Source organism: Heloderma suspectum, chromosome 3, assembly GCF_057233095.1.
Source record: "Heloderma suspectum isolate Gila_16-S chromosome 3, 16-S_ref, whole genome shotgun sequence".
In the NCBI taxonomy this organism is placed as follows: Eukaryota; Metazoa; Chordata; class Lepidosauria; order Squamata; family Helodermatidae; genus Heloderma; species Heloderma suspectum.
This window is the reverse complement of record NC_139460.1, coordinates 40,831,871-40,854,023: the sequence shown is the minus strand read 5'-3', so window position 1 is coordinate 40,854,023 and position 22,153 is coordinate 40,831,871. Positions and strand designations below refer to the sequence as shown.

The 22,153-nt window shown below is 38.2% G+C and overlaps 1 protein-coding gene across 2 annotated transcripts in view; it reads right to left on the bottom strand.

The window, feature by feature from the left end:
• Positions 1–22,153, bottom strand: part of NBEA (neurobeachin) — a 595,906-nt gene that overhangs the window by 425,767 nt on the left and 147,986 nt on the right. For both annotated transcript variants that reach the window (XM_084843013.1, XM_084843014.1), the window contains 6 exons: positions 21,417–21,570; positions 14,482–14,662; positions 11,806–11,936; positions 10,817–10,924; positions 6,025–6,193; positions 2,066–2,161 (listed from right to left, as the gene is read on the bottom strand). In XM_084843013.1, the coding sequence (XP_084699139.1) occupies positions 2,066–2,161; positions 6,025–6,193; positions 10,817–10,924; positions 11,806–11,936; positions 14,482–14,662; positions 21,417–21,570 (839 nt within the window). The remainder of the gene's footprint in view (positions 1–2,065; positions 2,162–6,024; positions 6,194–10,816; positions 10,925–11,805; positions 11,937–14,481; positions 14,663–21,416; positions 21,571–22,153) is intronic.

Here is a 22,153-nt window from a genome sequence, read left to right as displayed (position 1 = left end):
TAGAGCGGTATCTCTTAAAGTGTATTCAGTTAGGTTGCTTGAAATTAAATAGCCCAGATACAGGTGTCTTATTCTAGAAGAAGTACAACTTTCTATTCAACAAAACCACATGTTGTTGACCTTTCAGTCACAGAATGTGCAAGGGCTCCATGGAGTTGAGTTTTAGGAACTTAAAACTAATCACTGACTGCTTAGCATTAAATCATTCAAGAGCAACAATTCATTTATGCCTATGTGGTTCCCAATGACTGAGGATCAGGAACTCCAGATTCCTGTAGATCTTGGAGCCAGGGCTGGATACAAATACAATAAACTAATAAAAAATGTGCTTAGAGTAAACTTAAGTCATGTTAAGTTGGTATATATAAATTGTTATAGTGTAGTTGATGTTGATTAAAAAAAACACTAGAACCTTAAGTATGTTATATGAAAGACTGAAAGTTGAGTTGAACCAGTTTCTGCAGTAGTAGTGATGAGGGATCGTTTTATTTTTATTTTTTTTAAGCCATCCAATGTTTTTATAATTTTGACAATATTTTCAAAAATTGTCAAGTTCTATTTTACTTGAGTGCTCCTTTATACCACCTATATTATTATCATTACAAAAAATTGTAATTACACATATCAATTGCAAAAAAAAATTTGTAACCATTACAAAAAAACAAACAACCCCCACCAACCAATTTCTTTGCAGCCTCTTTAATGGCCTCAAGGAACAGACAGTTCCCTGAATCTGGCAAATGTGTACAATTGCCCCATATAAGTATATGCTCTTGTGCAAAATAACCAGTTTACCTTAAGTTACAATTAAGTCCAGAGCCACTATAACGTTTATATAGTATCAACCATATGCCAGCCACTGAAACGAACTCAGAAGAAATATGATTCCTGACAAACAATCTACATCAGCTGGAAAAGACAGGGGGGGGGGGAGGCATGGATTGATGATAAATAGTGAGGATAAGCTCGGGAGAGTCAGGTGACACAGAGGAGGCTGTAGTTACTACAGTGTAGTGGTGAAGAGAGTGGTTAAAATGACTGAATAAGGTGAGTTTCAAAGAGTCAAGTTGTGAAGAAAGGTGTTTTGATGAATACTGAGAGCTTTGAAGCCATTTTTGGTGCAAAGGTGGGAATATGTAAAATGACAGTTGTAGGCAAAAGGAAAGTCATGGCAGAAAGCACAAAAACTGAAGGAAGCAAAGAATAGATGCTTTTTGTTGAGTGGAGGGAACGTAAGAGAAGAGATAGAGGTGAAGAGTTTTACAGAGATGGTTGAAATTGACACCACATGACAGGAAGCTGGGTTATAAACATCTAAGGGGTGTGTGAGAGATATAGTCCTAATGACAAAAAATGAAAAATATGAATAATAGAAGCCTTCTGAATTGACTGTATAGGGAATAAATGCTAGGGTGAAAGCAAACCAAGTTAAAGTAGAGGGATTTGTAGTTAGATATTGGCAACATCCTGTGTTGTCTGATCAAGTGAAGGAAGATAAAAAATATCACACTGCTGTGCTGTATTGAGGAAAAAAGAAGAAAACGATGTGTTCTTCCCTGCTGTAATAGAGTAAAATGGGGGGGTGACTACTCCCCCTGGTAGCATCAGACTTTTAGCTCTAAGTGCTATCTTCAGCCAGATTGTCCATCACAAGAGAATTAAAAGGAACTGGATGCCATAATCCAAACTACATGTCTCTATACCATAGTCTGGAATAAATGCAGAGCTACAGATGACAACACACTTCCTGGGGAATATGGTGCTAGATATCCTCATCTTTTAGTAATATTTTTTCAAAAGTATAAAATATATTGCTATATCAGGACAAAAGGACTTTGATGAAAACATTTTGTAGGGTCTTTTATATTTCATTGCACAGCACTATACCTTTATTATCTACTGTAACTCCCTCAGTGAACAAAAAGCTAGGCAGAGGATGTTCACTGTATTGTTGCCAAATAGGTCTAATCTGTGCATAACTCAAAACATATTCTTATTTATCAAGAAGCTTACATTACATGAAATAAGTACACCCAAAAAAATTAGGAGGTTATGTTAATATTACCTTTGTAAAATGAGTGAGTAAAGCTCTGTTCAGGAATTAACTTGGCAAGGAATCCATGGTTCAAACTTGGGTGTGGGATAGATGGTATGACCACAACTGTGGAGAAAATCATGGAGTCAGTTGTGAGCCAGCTACTTATCGCCTATGGCTTGCTCCACTGTGGATCCATGACAGAAGTCTTATCTCACTGAAACATGCAAACATGACACTAACAACATATTTCTCATAGAGAAATCAAGAGATAGGAAATAACATACCTGCAAATAACACATCATAGAAACAACATTTATAGGGAAAGACAGATATACATACACAAGAAAGACAGGCATGGCTGGAATAGTTACATGAAACCAGTAGTTTCCTACTCCAGTATTGGAATAGGAATAATATGGAATAATAAACGAATGGGAAAACACACTAAATACAAACACACAGTCACTAGTATTTTGCTGATTTCTTTAATCAGATGACTACCATAAAAATTAGAGTATACACCTTAAGTATATTTAAAAATACTTAAATATAGGAATATATATAATGCAGGAATATATATATCAGCAAACTAAGTTATAAAGGTGAATTACATGGTCATGATTTGAATAAAGGAAATCACATGAAGTTTAGTGATATAAACAATGTCAGTAGTTTTATTCTAAAGTTAAAAAGCTTCACAATATAATATAAGCAGTATGAAAGATTAGTAGTTCAAAGATGTATGCCTGAAAATAAGTAGGTGTAAGTTGATAAACACGTGAGCGTGTACTGATTTCACAACCTTCGTCTGGAAGAAAAATGCATATGGATACACATTGCACAGCCATAAACCAATTCAACAGAACCTTAAAAATATGATTCTCAAATTAATATGGTAGACAACAGAAAAATAGTCTTAATACAAAACTCCTGACTGCTTCTTCATCTCAGCAATCCAAGAGGCTAGATCATTCATTTTAATTGGGCAAAATTATGACCACACTGTCCATTTCTGCACTAGACAGACATTAATGCACTAATGTTTTCTGTGTAATTTTCATGTGATAATTAAACCACCAGATAAGGAATTTAAAATACACAAAGTGAATAGGTATAAAAGCAAACTACTACATATTAGATTTCCATTGACCTGTCCACTCAGTCATAGAAACGCAAGACTGTAAATCCCAAAGGATTTAAGCAGCGCTTGCAATAAATAGCTTTTCAGAAGGGTTCTCAGACTGAAAAGAAACTAAGTAAGCATCTGCATTTGCCTTACTACAGGAAATTAAAAAAAAACATATTTAGGCATATAAAAGTTATTTACATTACATCGGTGCTTCTAACAATCAGATTAATATTTTGCAAGACTTGCACTCTGAAGAAACGTCTCCTTTGAAGTTATGCAAAACTGAAGTGATGAATGCATGAAATTAGGGAAAACCTGATCTGTACTTATAAGAGTTGTTTATATATGCCTAATTAAAGCAAAATTATACATTCTTAGAATGTTTAGAATATTTTTACTCCTCCATATGCTGAGAGTCAATCCAAAAATAATCTGGCCTCATCTCTGGCTATAGGAGACAGAATATCACATAAGAAAGAAGACTAAGGAGCTACTTCATTTATTTGCAAGGTTTTTTTTTAAAAAAAAAGCTGGCTGAAATAAAATTAAATACTTTGTGATATAAATTTGGGAATCACTGTCATCAAATGTTGGTCTTCATTCCAACATCCATACGTGTATAAATGGAACATTCCAATCACACAGTCTTAAAAGGTAATGTATACTGCACTCTAAGTCTTATCCTTTCCCCTCTAGGTTGGGCAAGAGAGACTAAGGTAAGAATTCACACACACACCTAAAATGGGAGACCCCCAAATAGCAGACATCACTATAAACTTTCCTTTCAAGTTTATGACCTTGCAGGATGACCCAGGGTAGAGCTGGTTTAATCCAGTTCTCCTACTACAAGGGTAGGGAATCTTTTTTCAGTCTGGGGACCAGATTGCCACACGGGAAACTTCTTAGGAGCTGCATACCAACCATCGGTGTGGCCAGAACACAAAGTGGACATGGTCACCCCATTCTTTCTCTCTCTCTCTCTCTCTCACACACACACACACAACCATTCAAATACACACCTTTCCAAGCCCTCTCCAGTTTATACAGGAAGATCAGCGGGGGGCAGGCAGTAGGGGCAATTTCCCTGCTCAGCTTGAGAAAAGAAGCCTTTCCTGGTGCTGAGCAGGGAAAGACGCTCATTAGAGATAAGAAATTTGCCCTGCCTGTTATAGGGCAGGCATGGGGGAATTTTCCCCATATGACAAGCTGGCACGTCAGGTGGGGAAGTTCCCCATGCTTGCCCTATAACTACAGATCTGAATATCCATTTAAAAAAATTGAAACGTGTGGGGGGGGATTTTTCCAAGGACTTTTTGAGTTTTTTTCCAAATTTTGGGGGAAACGTTGTACAATTTTGGATTATGAAATATTTTCTTTTAAACTGATGAATAAAATTAAACTGAGGTCATAGCCGTACTGACACCAAGCATATCCTCTGAGTATTTTTTTGTACATAGTCTTAGACTGGAAATCCCAAACTGCCATTACTTTACTAGCAGAGCCATTACACTTTTCAATAATGCAATCCCAGATAATTTTGTGACCTCTAATGTACAAACCTTTACCCTTTTTTGCCAGGGAGGCAAGAGAGTTTTCCTTCATGTCCATGAATGGCAACTGATATTTAAGAAAAAGGACAGGATCTTCTATAAAACTCCTGATTTCCTGATACTCAAAGCATGCTATAATACTTCCTTTGGATGAACAGGATTGGGACAAATAAACACTGGATAATTTAAATCTCATCTGATCTTGGAAGCTAAGCAGGTTCAGCCCTGGTTAGTACTTGGATGGGAGACCGCCTGGGCTTCCTGCACTGAGCACGGGGTTGGACTTGATGGTCTTGTAGGCCCCTTCCAACCCTATGATTCTATGATTCTATTTATGTATCCTTCAGCTGACTAGATATCCTGTCTTATTACAGAACTTTCTGATAGCAGTTACGTGCTAGGAACAATGGATGTGGTTCATATTTTCTGTGCAACCATATACTGGCTACTCAGTCAGGACAATGTTCGTTTGTGCATGATAATTTGCTAAATTCAATATTGTTTCATCCCAGGCAGGGATGAAGGTGAAAATAGGTGATTTTTTCCCTTGCTCAAGTTATGCCTTGAATATGCCTAGAGCTTCCCATTAGCACTCAAAAGTACTTATCATTGGTGAAAAGAAATGGGTACTTTTGTTACATCCATGCCAAGTCTTGCATTAATTGTCAGTACACAGAAGATACTTTATACCAGTTTAAATTACTGTTCATCTATCCCAGTATTGTCTACTCTGACAGGCAGCAATTCCTCAGGATCCCAGGCAAATGTCTTCCACATCAGATGCTGGATGATTGTTCCCCCTGGCCCCTTTTCTTTTCATTCTTTCAAGTGCCAAGAATTGGACCTTCTCCATGCAAACCATATGGACTACTACTGAGCTTTGGTCCTTCTAGTGCAAAAATACTAAGCTTGGCACAAAGTGGCAGAGGAACAGAGGAAAATCACATAACTTGTGAGGTGGATTCAAATAACATGATGAGCTAAAATAAAAATAAAAATTGAATTCATATGCGAAAAGAAAAAAAAATAGATGGGAAGTTACATTGGTTACAGTAGAAGGAGGTGCCATATCTGCAGCCAACAGAACTTTTGACCACATATCTCCCACAGTCCAAGAAAAAGACCAACCTATGCTAGGAATGAAAATGGACAGAGAAAACAGAAATATTTTCAGACCAATTTAATCAAAACAAAACAATCAGAAACTCATTAAGGTTAACAGGTGTCATTTAATCTGTACTTTTATTTTTATAGTCACATATCGATAGTCTAAAAATTATGCAACATAAACTGTAAAACAGAGGTACCTGTACTTGTTGGTGAATTTATTTCTTGCCTGATATTTCTACCTGCCTGGCTTCCAGATCTTGCAGTTTCTCGTTGTGGTTCAAGTATATCCCGATACTTGGAAACCATTAACACAGAAATGAAGTAAACCACAGCCAAAGCTAAAAATTGTGCCTGTTTGCTATCATCCTGTAGAAAAGACAGTAGAATATAATTAAAATATACAGAATGTACTTAATATTTCTGTTATACTTAACCAACACTTCTAGATCAAAACCTATAGTACTTAAAATTTCCTGAGGGCTATTTCACACATTATATACTTAGCACCCACATTATATGTTACCTTGTATATACAATGGGGGGAGGGCTGGACAGAGATTGTTCTGCACACTTTCTCCATAACACATATAGGATCCCTACAGAACCAACCTCAAAACTCAGCAGTAAAAACCAACACGATGATGAGAAATGAAATTAAATGTATTCCTCTAATCCCGTTTTGCTAATCTCATGCTACCAAAATTGGAACTGATATGGTATGTGGCTGTCACAAACTTCATCACCTGAATAAGTAAATTTGGAATTAAATTTGAAATCACCTGGCATCTGGCTATAGCTGAGGGTTGGACAAAATTAGGCAACACATCAGATCTGGCCCACAGACCATAGGCTTCCCACCTACAGGGTCTACAGGCTCAATGCCACTGGCATTTTGTAAGCATATAGACTCCTTGTTGTTGTTCAGTCGTTAAGTCATGTCCGACTCTTCGTGACCCCATGGACCATAACACGCCAGGACTTCCTGTCCTCCGCTCTCTCCCGGAGTGTGCTCAAGTATATAGACTCCTACTGGGCAGCTTCTGTGTCTTTCAAATGAATTTTCTCTTAATTTACAAATTTCTGTATTTCTGAGTCCCTTGAGTATGTAGAAGCTACCATCTCCTTTCACTTCCCAATTGACAGGCACCCAACCATTCACGTTTGCTACTAGAGGACTCAAGAATCTATTCTTGATCTGCTTTCAAATGTCTTAAGGCAAATGCTGCAGGAAACCCTAGTGTTACACTGACGTTTCTATAGCAAGCACATCACATATGTAAAAAAAAAAATGTGTGTGTACTTGGGTGGACAGGAAAAAAAAATTAAAAATCAGGTACTTTAATCTTTTTTTAAAATAATCAATAAAATTAACATTTTAAAAATAATATAGTTACAATTAAATCCCATAATAATTATGCTAAACCTACATTTATAGTCTCGTAAAAATGAATTAATGGCTCTGTGCTAGATACTGCCCAATCTTATAATATCTCTAAGGAAGTGACACATATAAATCCTTAAAGCTTCAATCACACCTAAGCATCAGATTCCTACATCCATGTTAGCCTGGTACTTGTTTTGGCCCCAGCCAATGGGCCTCTGTGATAATCTGTGATTATACTCTGGTTTAACATTGCTTTGATGAGGCCTTTTTAAAGTGAGATGTATTTTTTTTTAAGTACTTCAAGTTTTCTATCCACTTTTCTTTATAAATGAATTCAAAGCAACACACGTCAGTAAAGCATGTCAATAATAAACGTAATCTGAAAATTATTAAGAGAGATAAAAACATCAAACCACACTGAAAGCTTGGTAGAATAAAAAGTTCTTAGCAGCATCTCTGAAACATAAAGATAGGGAGTCAACCACACCTCTTTACAAAGGGTGTTCTATAATCTGGGCCATGTTTCTGAAAGTGGTGGGATGCATAGCAGGGTGTTTGATGTTCAATGCAGTGAATAGGCAGGATCCTATGGGAGTGGTTAGTCCTTCACATATCTTGGTCCCAAACCTTTTAGGTCTTTGTAGCAGCATGCTGAATTGCACCCAGAAACAAACTGGAAGCTAGTGTATTTGGAATAGAACTGGAGTTCTGATCAGTAAAGCAGGCTCCAGATACCAATCTGGCCACATTCTGCACCAGCTGAATTTTCCAAACACTTTTCAGAGGCAGCCCCACATTATGCGCATTACAGTAATCCAATCTGCATGTGACCAAGGCATGTGTGACAGTGGCTACATCTGCTTTATCCAGGAAGGGGTGTAGCTGATGCACTAGCTGAAACTGTGTATAAGCACTCTTGACCACGGCCACCACCTGAGCATCCAGGAGCAAGGCCAGGTCCAGAAGCATTCCCAGCCTATGGGCAGAATCCAATAGGGCACTTAAATCTCTGCCAATTCTCTTGCACCCTGCTGATTCTGTTGCTCAAGCAGTGGAAGCCCTGAAATGAGCGGAAATGCTCATTTCTCGATTGGGGCAGGTCGACAGAGCTCCCTTCTGCGAGCTCTGCTGATCTGCCCCATTCCGAAAACGAGTGTTTTCACTCGTTTCCAGTTGCCTCGGAAGTGCTAAATTTTCCTTCCACAAGCAGTGGGTCCTGCTTGCGGAAAGAACTTCGAGGGGTGTCGGTAGAGGCTTAAAAGCCCCACTGGATTCCACCCTATGTGCCTAATCTTCCAAGGGGACTATGACCCCATCCAAAACAGAATATATCCTCAATCCCAGTTTAATCGTTCTACTGACTAACCACACCTCTATCTTTTCTGGATTTCTATTCACTCACTCATAACCACTACTGCACCCAAGCACTGGTTTAAAATTTCTGCTTCCTGTGCATCAGATCAAAAAGAGAGACCAACCTGGGTATTATCTGCATGTTGATGACAGCAAATCCCCAACTCCTAAATGCCTTCTCCTAGCAGTTTCATGTAGGTATTACATAGAACAGAAGTCGACTTCACAGTGAGTCTTCCACCACTTACAACTAGCCTCCCAGCCTGTTTCATCACCTGGAGCTCACCAGGGAACCAGGGCACCTTGGGCTCCACAGCACCAGAGAGGGTGCTCACGAGTGATCGTGTCAACAGCACATTGTGCCTCACCATCCCATAGCGTGACTAGAGCCTCAACAGGATCGCTGGCTCTGGCTACTGAAAATTCCCCCAGTGCATTCAGGAATTCATGGGATTCCATTAAACGTTGGGGACAGACCATCAATGGGTCCCCCACCTCTGCAGGGGATGACTGCCATTGTTAACCCAAACCTCACCAGATAGTGGTTTGACCATGACAATGGGGCAACCTCAACCCACCCACCCAACCCAATATCCAGACCATCCTCCTCATGTCCAGAGGCAAAGACTAAATCGAGAGTATGCCCTGTCCTATGTTTTGGCCTGATGACAAATTGAGACAGCCTAATGGCTGTCATGGAGTCCATGAAGTCTCAAGCCATCCCAGTCAAGGCCACCTCAGCATGAATGTTGGAGTCTCCCAGGACGAACATCCTGGTGTTCTCCAACACCACACTCGAGACTACCTCAGCCAGCTCGGTCAAGGAGCTACTGGCCAACAACATCCCCAGTCTGTCTCAGTGGCCCAATGCTAGGTATATGCTCTTATAGTCCACTCTGATCCAGAGGGGTTTCCTGGTGAGAGAGATAGTATCCTTCTGGACCACAGTGTGATAGGTTTTTATGGACCACAGCAACTCCCCCTACCTCCCGGCTCTCTAACCTGGGTTGATGCTGCATAGGTGCAGAGCTGGGTGCAGAGCTGGGTCAGATCAACCCCACCCAGCTCGCTCACAATTTTTGGTGATGCATGCCAGATCGGCTCCCTCATCCACAATCTAATCATGGGTGAGCACAGAAGCACCTATACTCATCCCTTGTGAAATGTCTCTGACATGTGCATTTTATGCCATGGCCTTTTGGCCCATATGACTGCTTAGAATATGACTGTGACCTATTTCCACCTCATCCTCATCTGTGCAATCAAAAACATTTTCATCCTCATCTCCTAAGGATGATTCAACATGTGCTGGATGCTCCTAGCTTTCCCCAGGATTGAGTTTAAAAGCTGCTTTGTCACCTTTTTGATGTTAAGTGCCAACCGGCTGGTTCCATTGTGGTTCAAATATAGTCCGTCCCTTCTGTACAGGCCCAGCATCTCCTAAAATGTTCCCCAGTGCCTAACAAATCTAAATCCCTCCTCCTTCACCATCTTCTCATTCACATACAGACTTATCAGCTTTGCCTGTCTAGCTGGCCCTATGCAATGACAGGGCCCTGTGCAGGACCTTGGAGGTCTTGGCTTTCAACTTCCTACATAGGGACCTAAATTTAGCTTCCAGGATGTCACAATTGCATTTTCCCATGTTGTTGGTGCCAATGTGCACCACAACAGCCTCTTGGAAGCTGCCTGCCATTCATCCCCCACACTCTATCCCAACAATGCTACCTTGAGCACTTCCTCTACGTCATGGTGGCCACCAAGAGGATCTCCCCTGCTGCTTGTGGTGGCAGCAGCAGCAGCGTGTATGTGTGTGTGCACGTGTGGGAGAGACCACTGCCAGTGCAGCCAAAGAGCAAGCTTCCCAAACCTTCCAAATAATTTTGTCCCTGAATCTCAACCTTACTTCTAGAAACGGTTTTTAACCAGAAGTTCTCAAGGCAGAACTTTCAGCTCGACCTTATTTTTCAGTTTTACGTCAGTTCCACACTGCAGTTTAAATGATCAAGGGAGTAACTTCTACTCAATGAACTACTATTTTCAGATAAAATAGTAAGACAGTGACCAGCAGCCTTTAAGAATTCCAAAAATAATCTGTGTCTCAATTTACAGATATAAATGTATGCATAACAACTATTTTAAGAGGAAAAAGATTGATAATATAGATTTACAAATACGTCTGGCTTTTTAGAGAACGCACATAACATGGACATTATGTTATTTTAGAAAAGCTGCCGCACTATAGTACTCACCACATCACGAAATACAACTGCTCGCAGACGATTTATATCAACATCTTGAAGAAGCCTATCAGGATCTTTAATAGGAGATAGGTTACCAGGAACATTTTCCAGTGGAGTCTAAACACACAATAGTTATACAGTTTCAGAAAGTTGCAGACTCAAAATTGCTCCTTAAGACCCAAATATTTTGTATCTCTGTTGTTTCTAATGTGATATATATACAAGCTGGTTTCACAGATAAAATTTGGCACTCTAAGTTAATTGATTATGACTAGGAATCCCATAATATATCCTGTGCCAACACCAGGAACATACAATCAGCTTATTTTTCAATTAGCTCCTACATTATACAATGTTTTTTAAAAATAATTAATTTTAATGATTATATTGCATGTGGATGCAACAGGCTTGAGAAGTTCTCTGAAACTCAGAAATGGGTTACTAATGTCAAAAACTTTTAAAGCTCCTGATATACGGTGCCAGACTCACTTGATAAAAGGTCAATATAAGCTCCACAACCAAAGTATTTCACCTGCTTTGTCTAAGGTTATCCAAATGAGATGTCTAGATCTGCTTAAAGAAACATAGACAGATTGGTGGCTTCACCAATTCAGGGACTGACTACAAAGAACAGTAGCATCTACCTGACCATGTTTACTCTCCAAGAAAATTGCAAATCAGATTTTTGATTTGCTCTATTATTTTATTATCTTCTCTGATATCCTGCTTACAACAACTAGGTAAGTTCATATAATGCTGTAGTATAGGCTATCCACATACAGGACTACATGGAACCTCCCCTTGATGAAGTCAGAAGATTGATTCTGTCTCTTGACCAACAGGAAGACTGCCCCTCTGGATTCATAGAAAAGAATAACTTTTGTATTACAGAAGTGAGAAATCATCACTGCCAGTTTAAAAGACTGGTTGACATGTTGCAATTATTTCCTATTCATTTAGTTAATGCACTGGTATCCTATATATTAAAGATACTCTACCTTAGCAGCAGTAGTTGCACTTATACCCTGAAGAGTCTCCTGAGTTTTACTGCTGATTAGTGAAGATTTGTTTACCCTCTCTCTTTGTCTTTGTCGACATTCCAAACAGTTTCTCACAGCAACACAACAAACTGAAAAAGTTTAAGAAATTATAAAATATTCCATTTTTATACATTAATCAAATTGAGAAAGCCATAATGGAATAATATCATATCATAGTGCCTGAGGCTGCCTCCTGCTATAATAAATCACAATAACATACCTTTAAAAGCTGGATTTAATTTTAGCACCTAAAAACTGGGCAAAAATGAGGTCAGAATTAAATTTATCTCTTAATCACATAAGTTTAACTTCATTCAGAAATACTATTGCTCTTGAATACTTTTTTTAGCAGCAGCAGTATGAACAGCACAGTAACAAACATATTAAAATAGACCCTCTTACATGTTTGCAAGTTATAATAGAAGGGATGGGAAAGAGTGAATTGTGAATTGTATTGCTGGGCTCCAGGAGATTCTGATGAAAGAGGAGGAGCAAGTAGGGTGAAACTAGGATGGTTCAGAAAAGGAGAGCATGAAGGAGAAGGAAAATTGACAAATAGAAAGGGACAAAGAGATGCCTGGCAGAAAGCATATAGATGGGAGAGGAAACAAAATGACTGTGGATGAAGGGCAACAGTTTAGCGGTGGAGCATATATTTTTCAAGCAAAAGATCTGAGATTCAATGATTGGCAACATTAGTTAAAAGCCCAAGAGCCACAGGGTTGAGAAGGACCTCTGCCTGAGACTTTGGAGAGCTGCTGCTGGTTAGAGTGCACAGTGGCAGTTTCATATAAGCATGCAAGAAATGGACAGAGCAGGGAGACCAGGGGAGTGTCATTTTCATAGAGTGTATGTGAAAGAGTTTAAATAAGGACTCCTAAGGAGAATGGTGATGTGAGTATAGCCATCATAACATTTAAGAGCAGTATCAAGTTTTGTCTAAAAATCTACTTAAGGTGTGTATATAAACCAGGTTTGGAGACTGAAAATTTTGGAGACTGCAAGAATTCCTTCAACTGTTATCACTTCCCTTTGGCTGTACCTTACCTTACCATTAAGAGTAAACTCTCTCAAAGAAAGAAAGAAAGAAAGAAAGAAAGAAAGAAAGAAAATTGCCTCACTATATTGTTTTAAAATATAGTTATTTATTTGTACTGTGAATCAATTTTCTACTGAAGTATTTCTTATTTGATTTAATTCAAAACTTAAGTGCTTTTGTTAAACTAGTCTTGCAGTTCCTTCTGGGGGTAGAGCTCTTACCCACTGCAGTCAGCTGTCAGGGCCCAGCTTCAGTACTGCAGTGAGCCTTGTAGGTTATAGCTAAGATTTGAGTAGAAGTAGCCTGGAAGGGCTTGGGCCTATTCAGCCCCTCTGGAAGGTCACTGTGTGAGCGTATCTCTGTCAGCGTTCTCAGAGCAGAGCCAAGGGGAGTCACCCAGCTCCCTGTCCACCTGCTGGTCTGGCCTTGGCAGGCAGGGAGGCCGAAAGCTGTCCATGAGAACCTGACAGAGGTGGGGTGGGGTTTGCAGAAGGGTCACCCAGGTTGAAGCGTCAATGCTGGAGGGCTGAGCATGCTCTGCTTAGACAGGAGCCTTGCTGAAAGGCTAAAGGGGGTGTCTTACAGTCACGCCTTCCATTTTAAGCTGATGCAAAGGCAAAGAGCCTTTGCTAGGAACATCTCATCATTGCTCGAAGCCTTCTGTGTTTGGATCCATCATCATCTGGGCTTTTGGAGTCACTCTGCAAATGGACTGTCCTTTAATTGAAACTTTAAAGACTTGCATGAAAAGTACTGTGAGGCTTTTCATAGACTTCAACTCTCATTTGCTGTGGATTGTGTGTCTTTGTTGTCAGCTCAGCGTACTGGCAGGCTGGGTTTGATCTACAACTTCTGGACTTTCTTCTGCCTGGACACATGCACAGTGGAGTTAACAATGCAAAAGTGGTGACACGAAACTCCTTGCATGTGTTCAACAAATTGCTAAAATTGTTCAACTTTAAAAAACCCTACGTGCGATAGGATAAAGCACGCTTTATAAGATAAAGATATCACCCAGTCCTGCTACCAAGCGAAATGCTTGCTCCCCTTACTCTATTTGATGATCCCTGTTTATTAATCTGAGCTAGATGTTTTCCTCAAAAACCATAAATTAAAGTGATTAAAAAAGGTAGATGCTATGAATGGTTCTGCAGTGCAGATGAACATGTGTTCAACAACAGACAAATTGCCATGGGAAAAAATTAGCTATAGTGTGAAAGAGAATATGCAGATATTCTCAGCTGTTACTGGATTCTAGATTTTGCTGACCTCAAGTTGCTAGAAAACAATATTTCACTAAAAGATAAGGAGGTATAGAGAAAGTCCTTAAGCAAAGCCTAACAAGCGTGTACAATTGTGTATGTGGGTGGGTGGGTGGGTGTACATACTTGCGCGCTCTCTCTCTCTCTCTCTCCTCTTTAAGTGTATTTCTGAAGAAATCACTTTACCATGTTAACAAGCCTGAAATGCCCCGAAGTTACTCCATCAGAGTCAAAACGAGGTCAGCTTCCACATGTATTTTTTTTCATTGTAACCTCATTTCATTGATCTGTAAGTAATTATTTAATGCACTGAGCTGTTCTATGCAAACTTACCAAGCCTTAGGCACTGTCGCATTAAGCCTCCAGAAGACATGTTTTTTTCAGCTTCAATTTCACTAAAATTTAGTGAACTGGCAAATACTAGTACATCAACCATAGCCATCAGACGACTAAGGAAAGTCACTGCTGTCTCTGCTGACATGCCCTGAGTTACTTCAATATTCTCCAGTTCAGTCTTGAAAAGAAAGTCATTACATTAGACTTCTAAATGAATCACACATTTGAATGCATGAAACGTACAAAAATTATTTCATTTGATCTATGCAAGTTGTCTATGATGAAACTGAAAACAAACAGTATAGTAATGAACATGAGAAGAAATGAATTCATACTTGCATGCCATATTAGGTAATATGAAGTTCCTATATCAGAAAGTAAACTAATGCTATCTATATGACTGGAAATATGGGTGTATGGGACAAGGCAAAAATGATTCTCATTTTTGTGTTTATGTATGCTTCCCATATCAAAGACAGTGGCAAAGGAGAATGAGAAACCCTCACAGAACTGCTGTATCTTTCTGTATCATTGGGGAACTAAGAGCAGAACACCACCAACACATAGCTGGCATAGAACAAAGACTTGCTTCTACCTCTGAGGTATATTCGTAATTATTTGTAATATGTGGACACAAAGTACAATTTACTTTGTTCTCAGGGTATCAGGAGAGCCAAAGATGACTACTTCCCCTTGGCAAAGCCACAACTAATTCTTTAGTCTAGCACTGGAACGATTCTTAAGAATCTGACAAAGTGGGCTCTGCTGCATGAACTCATATGCCACAATACATTTGTTAGTGTTGAAGGTACCACAGCACTCTTAATTCACATATATAATTTATGCAATGATGTTTCAAACTATTCCTATGAGAACATGTTTAGGTAAAGTTGCAAAAGAATTACTGAGCGCTGTAATTTTCCAAGGGCAATCCTATGAGCAAATCCTGCTCACATGGTCATAACTGAAAAAACCCATCGTTTTTCATGTCCAAAATACCACAGGGTCACTTTCAAAAGTGATATGCCACAAGTGCCAACAGTTATATTGCGATCAGCCCAGAAAAAATACATTTTTAGTATATACCTACCACAGACATATTGAAGATTATATAAGCATTTATGCTCAGATTCATATATGTAAAACTATAATGGCAATTATATACATTATATACAAAACTCTCTCTCTCTCTCTCTATATATATATATGTATGTATGTGTGTGTGTGTGTGTGTGTGTGTGTGTGTTAGTTTTATATATGTAAAGCTATATAACTAGCCTTCTCTGTACAACTCTGAATGAATTTGTACTAATTGTATGCATACCTATTATGTCCTACATTTTGTAAGTTACACAGAGTTAACAAATTAAAGCTTAAATTGAAACATTCGTTTTCATAGGAAAACTTGCAAACACTTTGAAATATGTTTTTGCTGTCATTAAAAGATAGGGCAAAAGAGTGTGTGTTCTTAGGGAGAGTTCCCATTTCTGTTCAGTTAAATACCTAATTCACCAAACAGACAAGTTTCACATGTTAACTACAGCTGTCCTGCATTTTTTGCTCTTGAAAATTTCTGAGGCAAAAGGAGGACTTTTGAGGAATGTGAAACCCCTTGAAACTCCCTCACAATAGAACTTTATTCATTGCTATTCATTGCTTGTTGTTTCCCCACTCCTGCATGTGTGTGTTTGTCAAGCTTACTTTTCCCGGTTTCTCAGCCACGGCACTGTAGACCAAATCAGATTTGGCTACATGATAACATCACTGACTTAAAAAATAAGCACATGCTTTACATTTAGTTTACAGTGGTGTGGTGACGGGTGGGAATGTTCCCACTGCTGCATCAACTGCACTATCTCAGCCACAAGAGTATGCAGCATTTTGTTGTAGTGCAGCACAGTAAGATATGGAGTGTCCTCAATGCACTCCATATATAGACAAGGCAGAGCCTTATGACACCTTAAAGGCTACCGGGTTTATTATGGCATATACTTTCCTCAACTACTGTCTACTTCATCAGATGAAGTCCACAAAAACGTATGCCATAATAAATGTGTACATTTTTAAGATGCCACAAGTCACTGTTCTTTTTGCTGCAACAGACTAACAGGCCCCTTCCAACCCTATGATTCTATGATTTCCAGTCTATCCCTCTGCAACTTGTTATAGATGCAGATACTGTTTATCCACATTTTTAAAAGTTCCCATTAAAAACGATGCATATTTGGATGTGCACAAATGGGATTTGCAACAAAATGTTACAGTATGGAATGTTTCTCTTCAGGTTTCCAGCCACTCCATTCCATGTCCCCCTTGCCAGTTTTCCATCCCCATGCCCAAACTATCAGTCAGCATCCTATGTACACTGAACATGGTCAGTTCTCATACGGACATTAGGAATTGTTTCCTCTTGGGTTTCTTCCCTTAAGTTTTTTGTACTTCTGTAAGCCTTAGGTTTCCTCCCGTTCTGCTGATACCTCCTGTGTGTGTGGTGTGCTGTTTTGGCTACGTAAAGATAGGCACTCACAGAATGAATTCGCCATTCATATATGTGATCCCAAACCAATTTTGCTGAATTTGAGCTGGATAATGGCTACAGAGCTCCATGTTCTCTCCACTCAACATACATTTTTGTATCCACAAATGACAGATGCTTTTGGGAGGAGAGAAATGTTTGCAAACCTCCATTGCTCCCTTTTAGCTTTACTCTAATGTTAACACTGACCTTGCCTTTCATAAGAAATGCAAACACTAAAAACAAAAATAGATTTTTTTACAATGTAAGAGAGCTAACAATCCAAGCAATAATCTGTAATTCAGTTACCTATGAAGAGCTGAGCTAATTTAGCTTTATCACTGACGTTCCTCCAACACAAATAGGCCTATGGTTAGTCTAAACTTTACTGTGCATTTCCCTGAAACAGCACGTTTACTGAGTCAAATGCCTTGATCCAGAAATTTGCTTCCACATGTGGTAAAGACATTACACCCAAAACAGCTGTTAGATTATGTGAAAATGCCCCATGAGACCCAGTAAAGACAAAAAATGGAGGAAGAAGTGCAGTGGTAATGCAAAGTGGACAGTCTGCCCTCCTGCATCATGATGTATCTAAACTGAAGGGGATACCGCTGGCTTTAGTGCAATATATTTGGGTTACAGTGTTAAAAATAAATAATTGTGCAATGTATATCAAATGTTATTTACTTAATGCCAGAAAAGGGCTGAATATCTGAAATAAAATTCTAAAAGCTAAGAACTGAAACTTGCAGCAGTAATACTAACCTTAGAACCCTGGACATGCAATAGACAAAGCAGACAACAGATCACAACAAAAAGAAAAAGAAATGTTACAGTCAAATGAAAATACAATGCAAAATTGAAACTAATATTCTAAAATCAACAAGTTGAGTATTTTAATTTAAAAAGTGATCTCTTGAAAACATGCTCTCTATATTTCAAAATTCAATTTACTTGTCATCATTGTTGGACCTATGCAATTCAACATACATATACTTAGATGGAGAAGGAATAAATATATCATAATTAGTACATTATTTATTAGGTATATAAAACAATAAAAGCTAGAAATTAAATTACCAAAACTGGGATAGAAACCCAGGCTCAGCGTTCTATCTGTGAACATTTAGCAAAGCACACGTATGACCAAAAATGGTTTGGGTTCTGCAACACCCCTGCCCCAATCAGAGTAACATGACACTCAAATCTAAGTTGTACACTGCTGCCAGACATTTTGAAACTCAGACATTTTCCAAGTGTCAAGGATCCTATGATCTGCTAGTAATTTTTAGTATATTTACATTTGCCACCTTGAGCCGCCAAACAGTTCTACCTTTGCACTACCTTTCTAGAATGTCATGAATCATTTCCCAATGAACACTGCCTTTCAATGCCACAGCAGATCATTCACAGATCAGCTGCAGTACTGTGAAATGCCATTATCAGTAATTTGGCTGAGAAAGCAACATGGTTATCTAACAACAGTCATTACCAAAATAGCAGCTGTGTTCACAATGGAATATTTCTACATTTTAAACCAAATCTCAATAAACAGGATCCAAACAACTGTGTAAGTAATTCTGTATCCTCAGCAGGAATACAGAACTCTGTAAAACTTCTTTTGAAACGTAAGGGGAGTATTTCAAAAGCAGTTTATAATACAGCATAAGTGAAGAATATCTGCTATTCAAACAAAGAAAAGTCAAAGTTCTCACTGTGTGTGCCTGAATCCTAACACTTTGAATCCCAGCCACTATTGTCAAAAGAAAAATCAGTGATAATTCTTTTCACACTGTTCCACATTCCTTTCAAAATCTAAGGACAAGACATTGTAACTGTGTCTTTCATATTTCTTTCATTGTAATTGTGTCTTTCATATTTCAACTTAAGCAAATTCCTCCTGCTGTAAATCCTGCTTCACGATTGCTTTTTAAGTTATGCAATCAACGTTACAACATACCTTAACTTAAAATTTAGCATTCAAATGTCTCTATGGTACTTGATATATCAAGTAATGATGAAGAAATCTAGCTTTCATTTCCACATGCTTATTCTTCCTTTTTTACTGCAAAAACATGGCATAAGTATGTATGCCATTCCTGAGTGTTCTGTACACAGGCCTAATGAACAAGCTGTTTATTATTATTACCAGAAATATTGATCATATCCTTAACTGACAAGACAGCTTAAAGGTCAAGAGAATTTTTCTTCCTCCTACTGACCATAAAAGAACTTGTGTTTTATTGGAAACATTCAGTCCTTTTCTTAAACAGATATAACACTGCTTGCCTGCAAGAATGTTAAAGAAATCCTAGCCATTACAGAAACATAAAACAAAAGTAAAAAATCTTAATTCCTTCTTAGGAAATGGGATATACCACCAGTTCTTGCTTTTTCTGAAGAATGTGCTTAAGGAAATAGGAAACATTTTGAATGAGATACTTCTGTTTATGAAGTGTCTCCAACAATGTGTCCAGAAGTGATGTCACTGTACATGGGCTCGGTCTAGTAAGAGACTAGTAAGGCTCGGTCTAAATATGCAGTGGAATGAGCTGGTAGAGTGGACTATATCATTTCAGGCTGCAGGTGAAGTATCTTTTTCTTTTTCTTTTTAATGTTCATTCATGTAAGAAACTCCCTGAAAAGAAAAGAAAAGAAAAGAAAAGAAAAAGAGAGAGAGAGAGAGAGAGAGAGAGAGAGAGAGAGAAAGAAAGAAAGGAAGGAAGGAAGGAAGGAAGGAAGGAAGGAAGGAAGGAAGAAAGAAGCGTACATCAGGGAGAAAGGTTATAGTCCAGCCTACTCCCTGCTGTGCTAGTTTGCCCTGAATTATTCAGGGTAGGGGAACATTCAAGCATGTGAACCCCCACTTGCAATCGAAAATGTTATAGGCCATTCTATCACCTCAGAACTCTACCACTTCATTTCCACTTCATTCTGCTGCTTGTGAAAAGGAGGCCTAACTGGAAGATTAGTGATAAGAGGAAGAGGCATGTATTAATCATCAAAATATATGCACTAACCTGGAAAAGGAAAGCATTCTTAACTGTGAAATATTGATGAGTTAGGAATCAAAGCTATTTTAATCATTTGCTATTAGATTAGTGACATGTTTTTTCTTCCTTTCTACAACTGTCTTATAGCATTACTGAGTATGCTAAAACGTAAACAGTATCACATTTTTGCTACAAGAAAATTGCTTTGAATACGACTTCAGTTTCATTATACCATATATCACAATGTGTTACTGCTGGAAGGACAACCAAACGTATTCATTATACTTTACATAACATACATGAGCAAGGATCCAAAGAGCGTGTGTACAAGGTGGTGTGTACAAGGCTTGCACACATCTAGTGGGGTTTCCCACCTTTCCTCCCCACCCCCCAAAAGACCATGCTATATTGGATAGAATTTGTAAAGCTTCCACATGCTTCAGGGATACTTCTGAGAGCAGCATAGAAGGCTGTTATGAGGAGGACAGGCTTTTGAAGCCCCACTGCATGCATGCAGCTAAGCACATAATTTTGGGTCCTAGCCACAGCTTTCTTAAAGGTATATCAGGTTCAAATTACAGATTGTACATAAAGCACAAGTGTGAATTGCAGAAGTGTTTCTAAAAAAGTGTTCTGCCTTGTAGTACAGATAACAACGTTATCTACCACAAGGTAGAATAAGTCAATGAATTATTAATGCCTTTGTATTGTACCCAACAGAAGAATTCCACATATGCTTTAGTCTAACATCGGTGTCTACATACTTTGGTTTTTAAAATATATCTAAATGCGATTCCCTCTTAAACTAAAGCTTCCGCTTTTTTCTCAGATGTGTGCTACTTCCACTGTGATATTTTGGGAAGTTATTCTGGAAAGGTAAAACAATTTAAGAAAATAAATCACAATAGTGGTTAACGCTGCTTTCAGTTTTACAATGAGACACAGTATCTGTGAATTTAGGAAAATAGTGTACTCATTGCCTTTATATAAATGGGTTGCAGTAACTGTGGAACATACAAAGGCATATAATTCATATGACTTGTAGTGTAATTTACAGTTTACTATTTTCCATTAAAATGCATTCCAGAATGTTCTAGTTCTGAAAAATGAGAAAAGTAGTTTAGCTATTATAACAGAAGCATTAGGCAGTATAATTTTTTGGTCATAGTGGCTATTAATTTCCACAGTGTATTCAATTGAAAATACCTATACTCTTACCAAATAAATTAATAAATCATTCCTTCAATATAATATTAGCTATAGAAATAATTTAAAAAAATGAAGTCCACATTCTGAAGATTTTTAAAAACCTACACATTTTGTTCTTGTAGGGGAAACTGTACTAAAAGCAAATTTTTATTGACATATGTTCCTGACATGCAATTTACAACTTACCCACTAGATGGAAATATTGTACTTACAGTTGGGGATGTTGCTGCAGACAACAATGGTAGAATTCCTCCACAAGCAATGATAATATTGTCTACCATTTGGGAAATGAGGTGGATAGTATTATGTACAAAAATAATATTTTCATTGCTATTGACAAAGTCCATAACAGACTTTGTGGAATGGCTACAAATATAATAAAAAAGTATGTTAGGAAAACTGAAAGTAGTTAATACGAATATAAAAAATAACAGAAAAGTTTGTTAACAGCAAGAAATCAAATGGAAAACTATTACAAATATTAAGGCAGCCTTACAAATAAGTTCACAAAAGCTAATATCTGGCAATTTTTCTTTACTAGTCTTTATTCACTTTTGACACACCTACCTCTGGAAAGAAAAAGAACCAACTTCCTTCCAGTTTATTGAAACTTCCCTGCCTAGTGACTTGGAGATGCTTCTTACTTATCAAAGGAGAACTTATTCTGGCCTAGTGGCCTTCAACAAGTTAGTAAAAACCTTCCTGTTTAGGAAGGCAATTCAGCTATGAATTGCTGCCTTACAAACATGATTTTTAACTGTCTATGGTTTTAAAATATTTTTATTGTTCTATTCCATTATTTTCTGCTGTTCTTTGAGAGTTGTGTTATATAAGGTGCTACGAGACTCTTTATTATAAACAAATATATTAAGAATTAGTATTTGGTACTTCACTGTTACTTTAAATATAGACCTATACTGATCTTTTATGTTGCGGCTCAGCGACACCT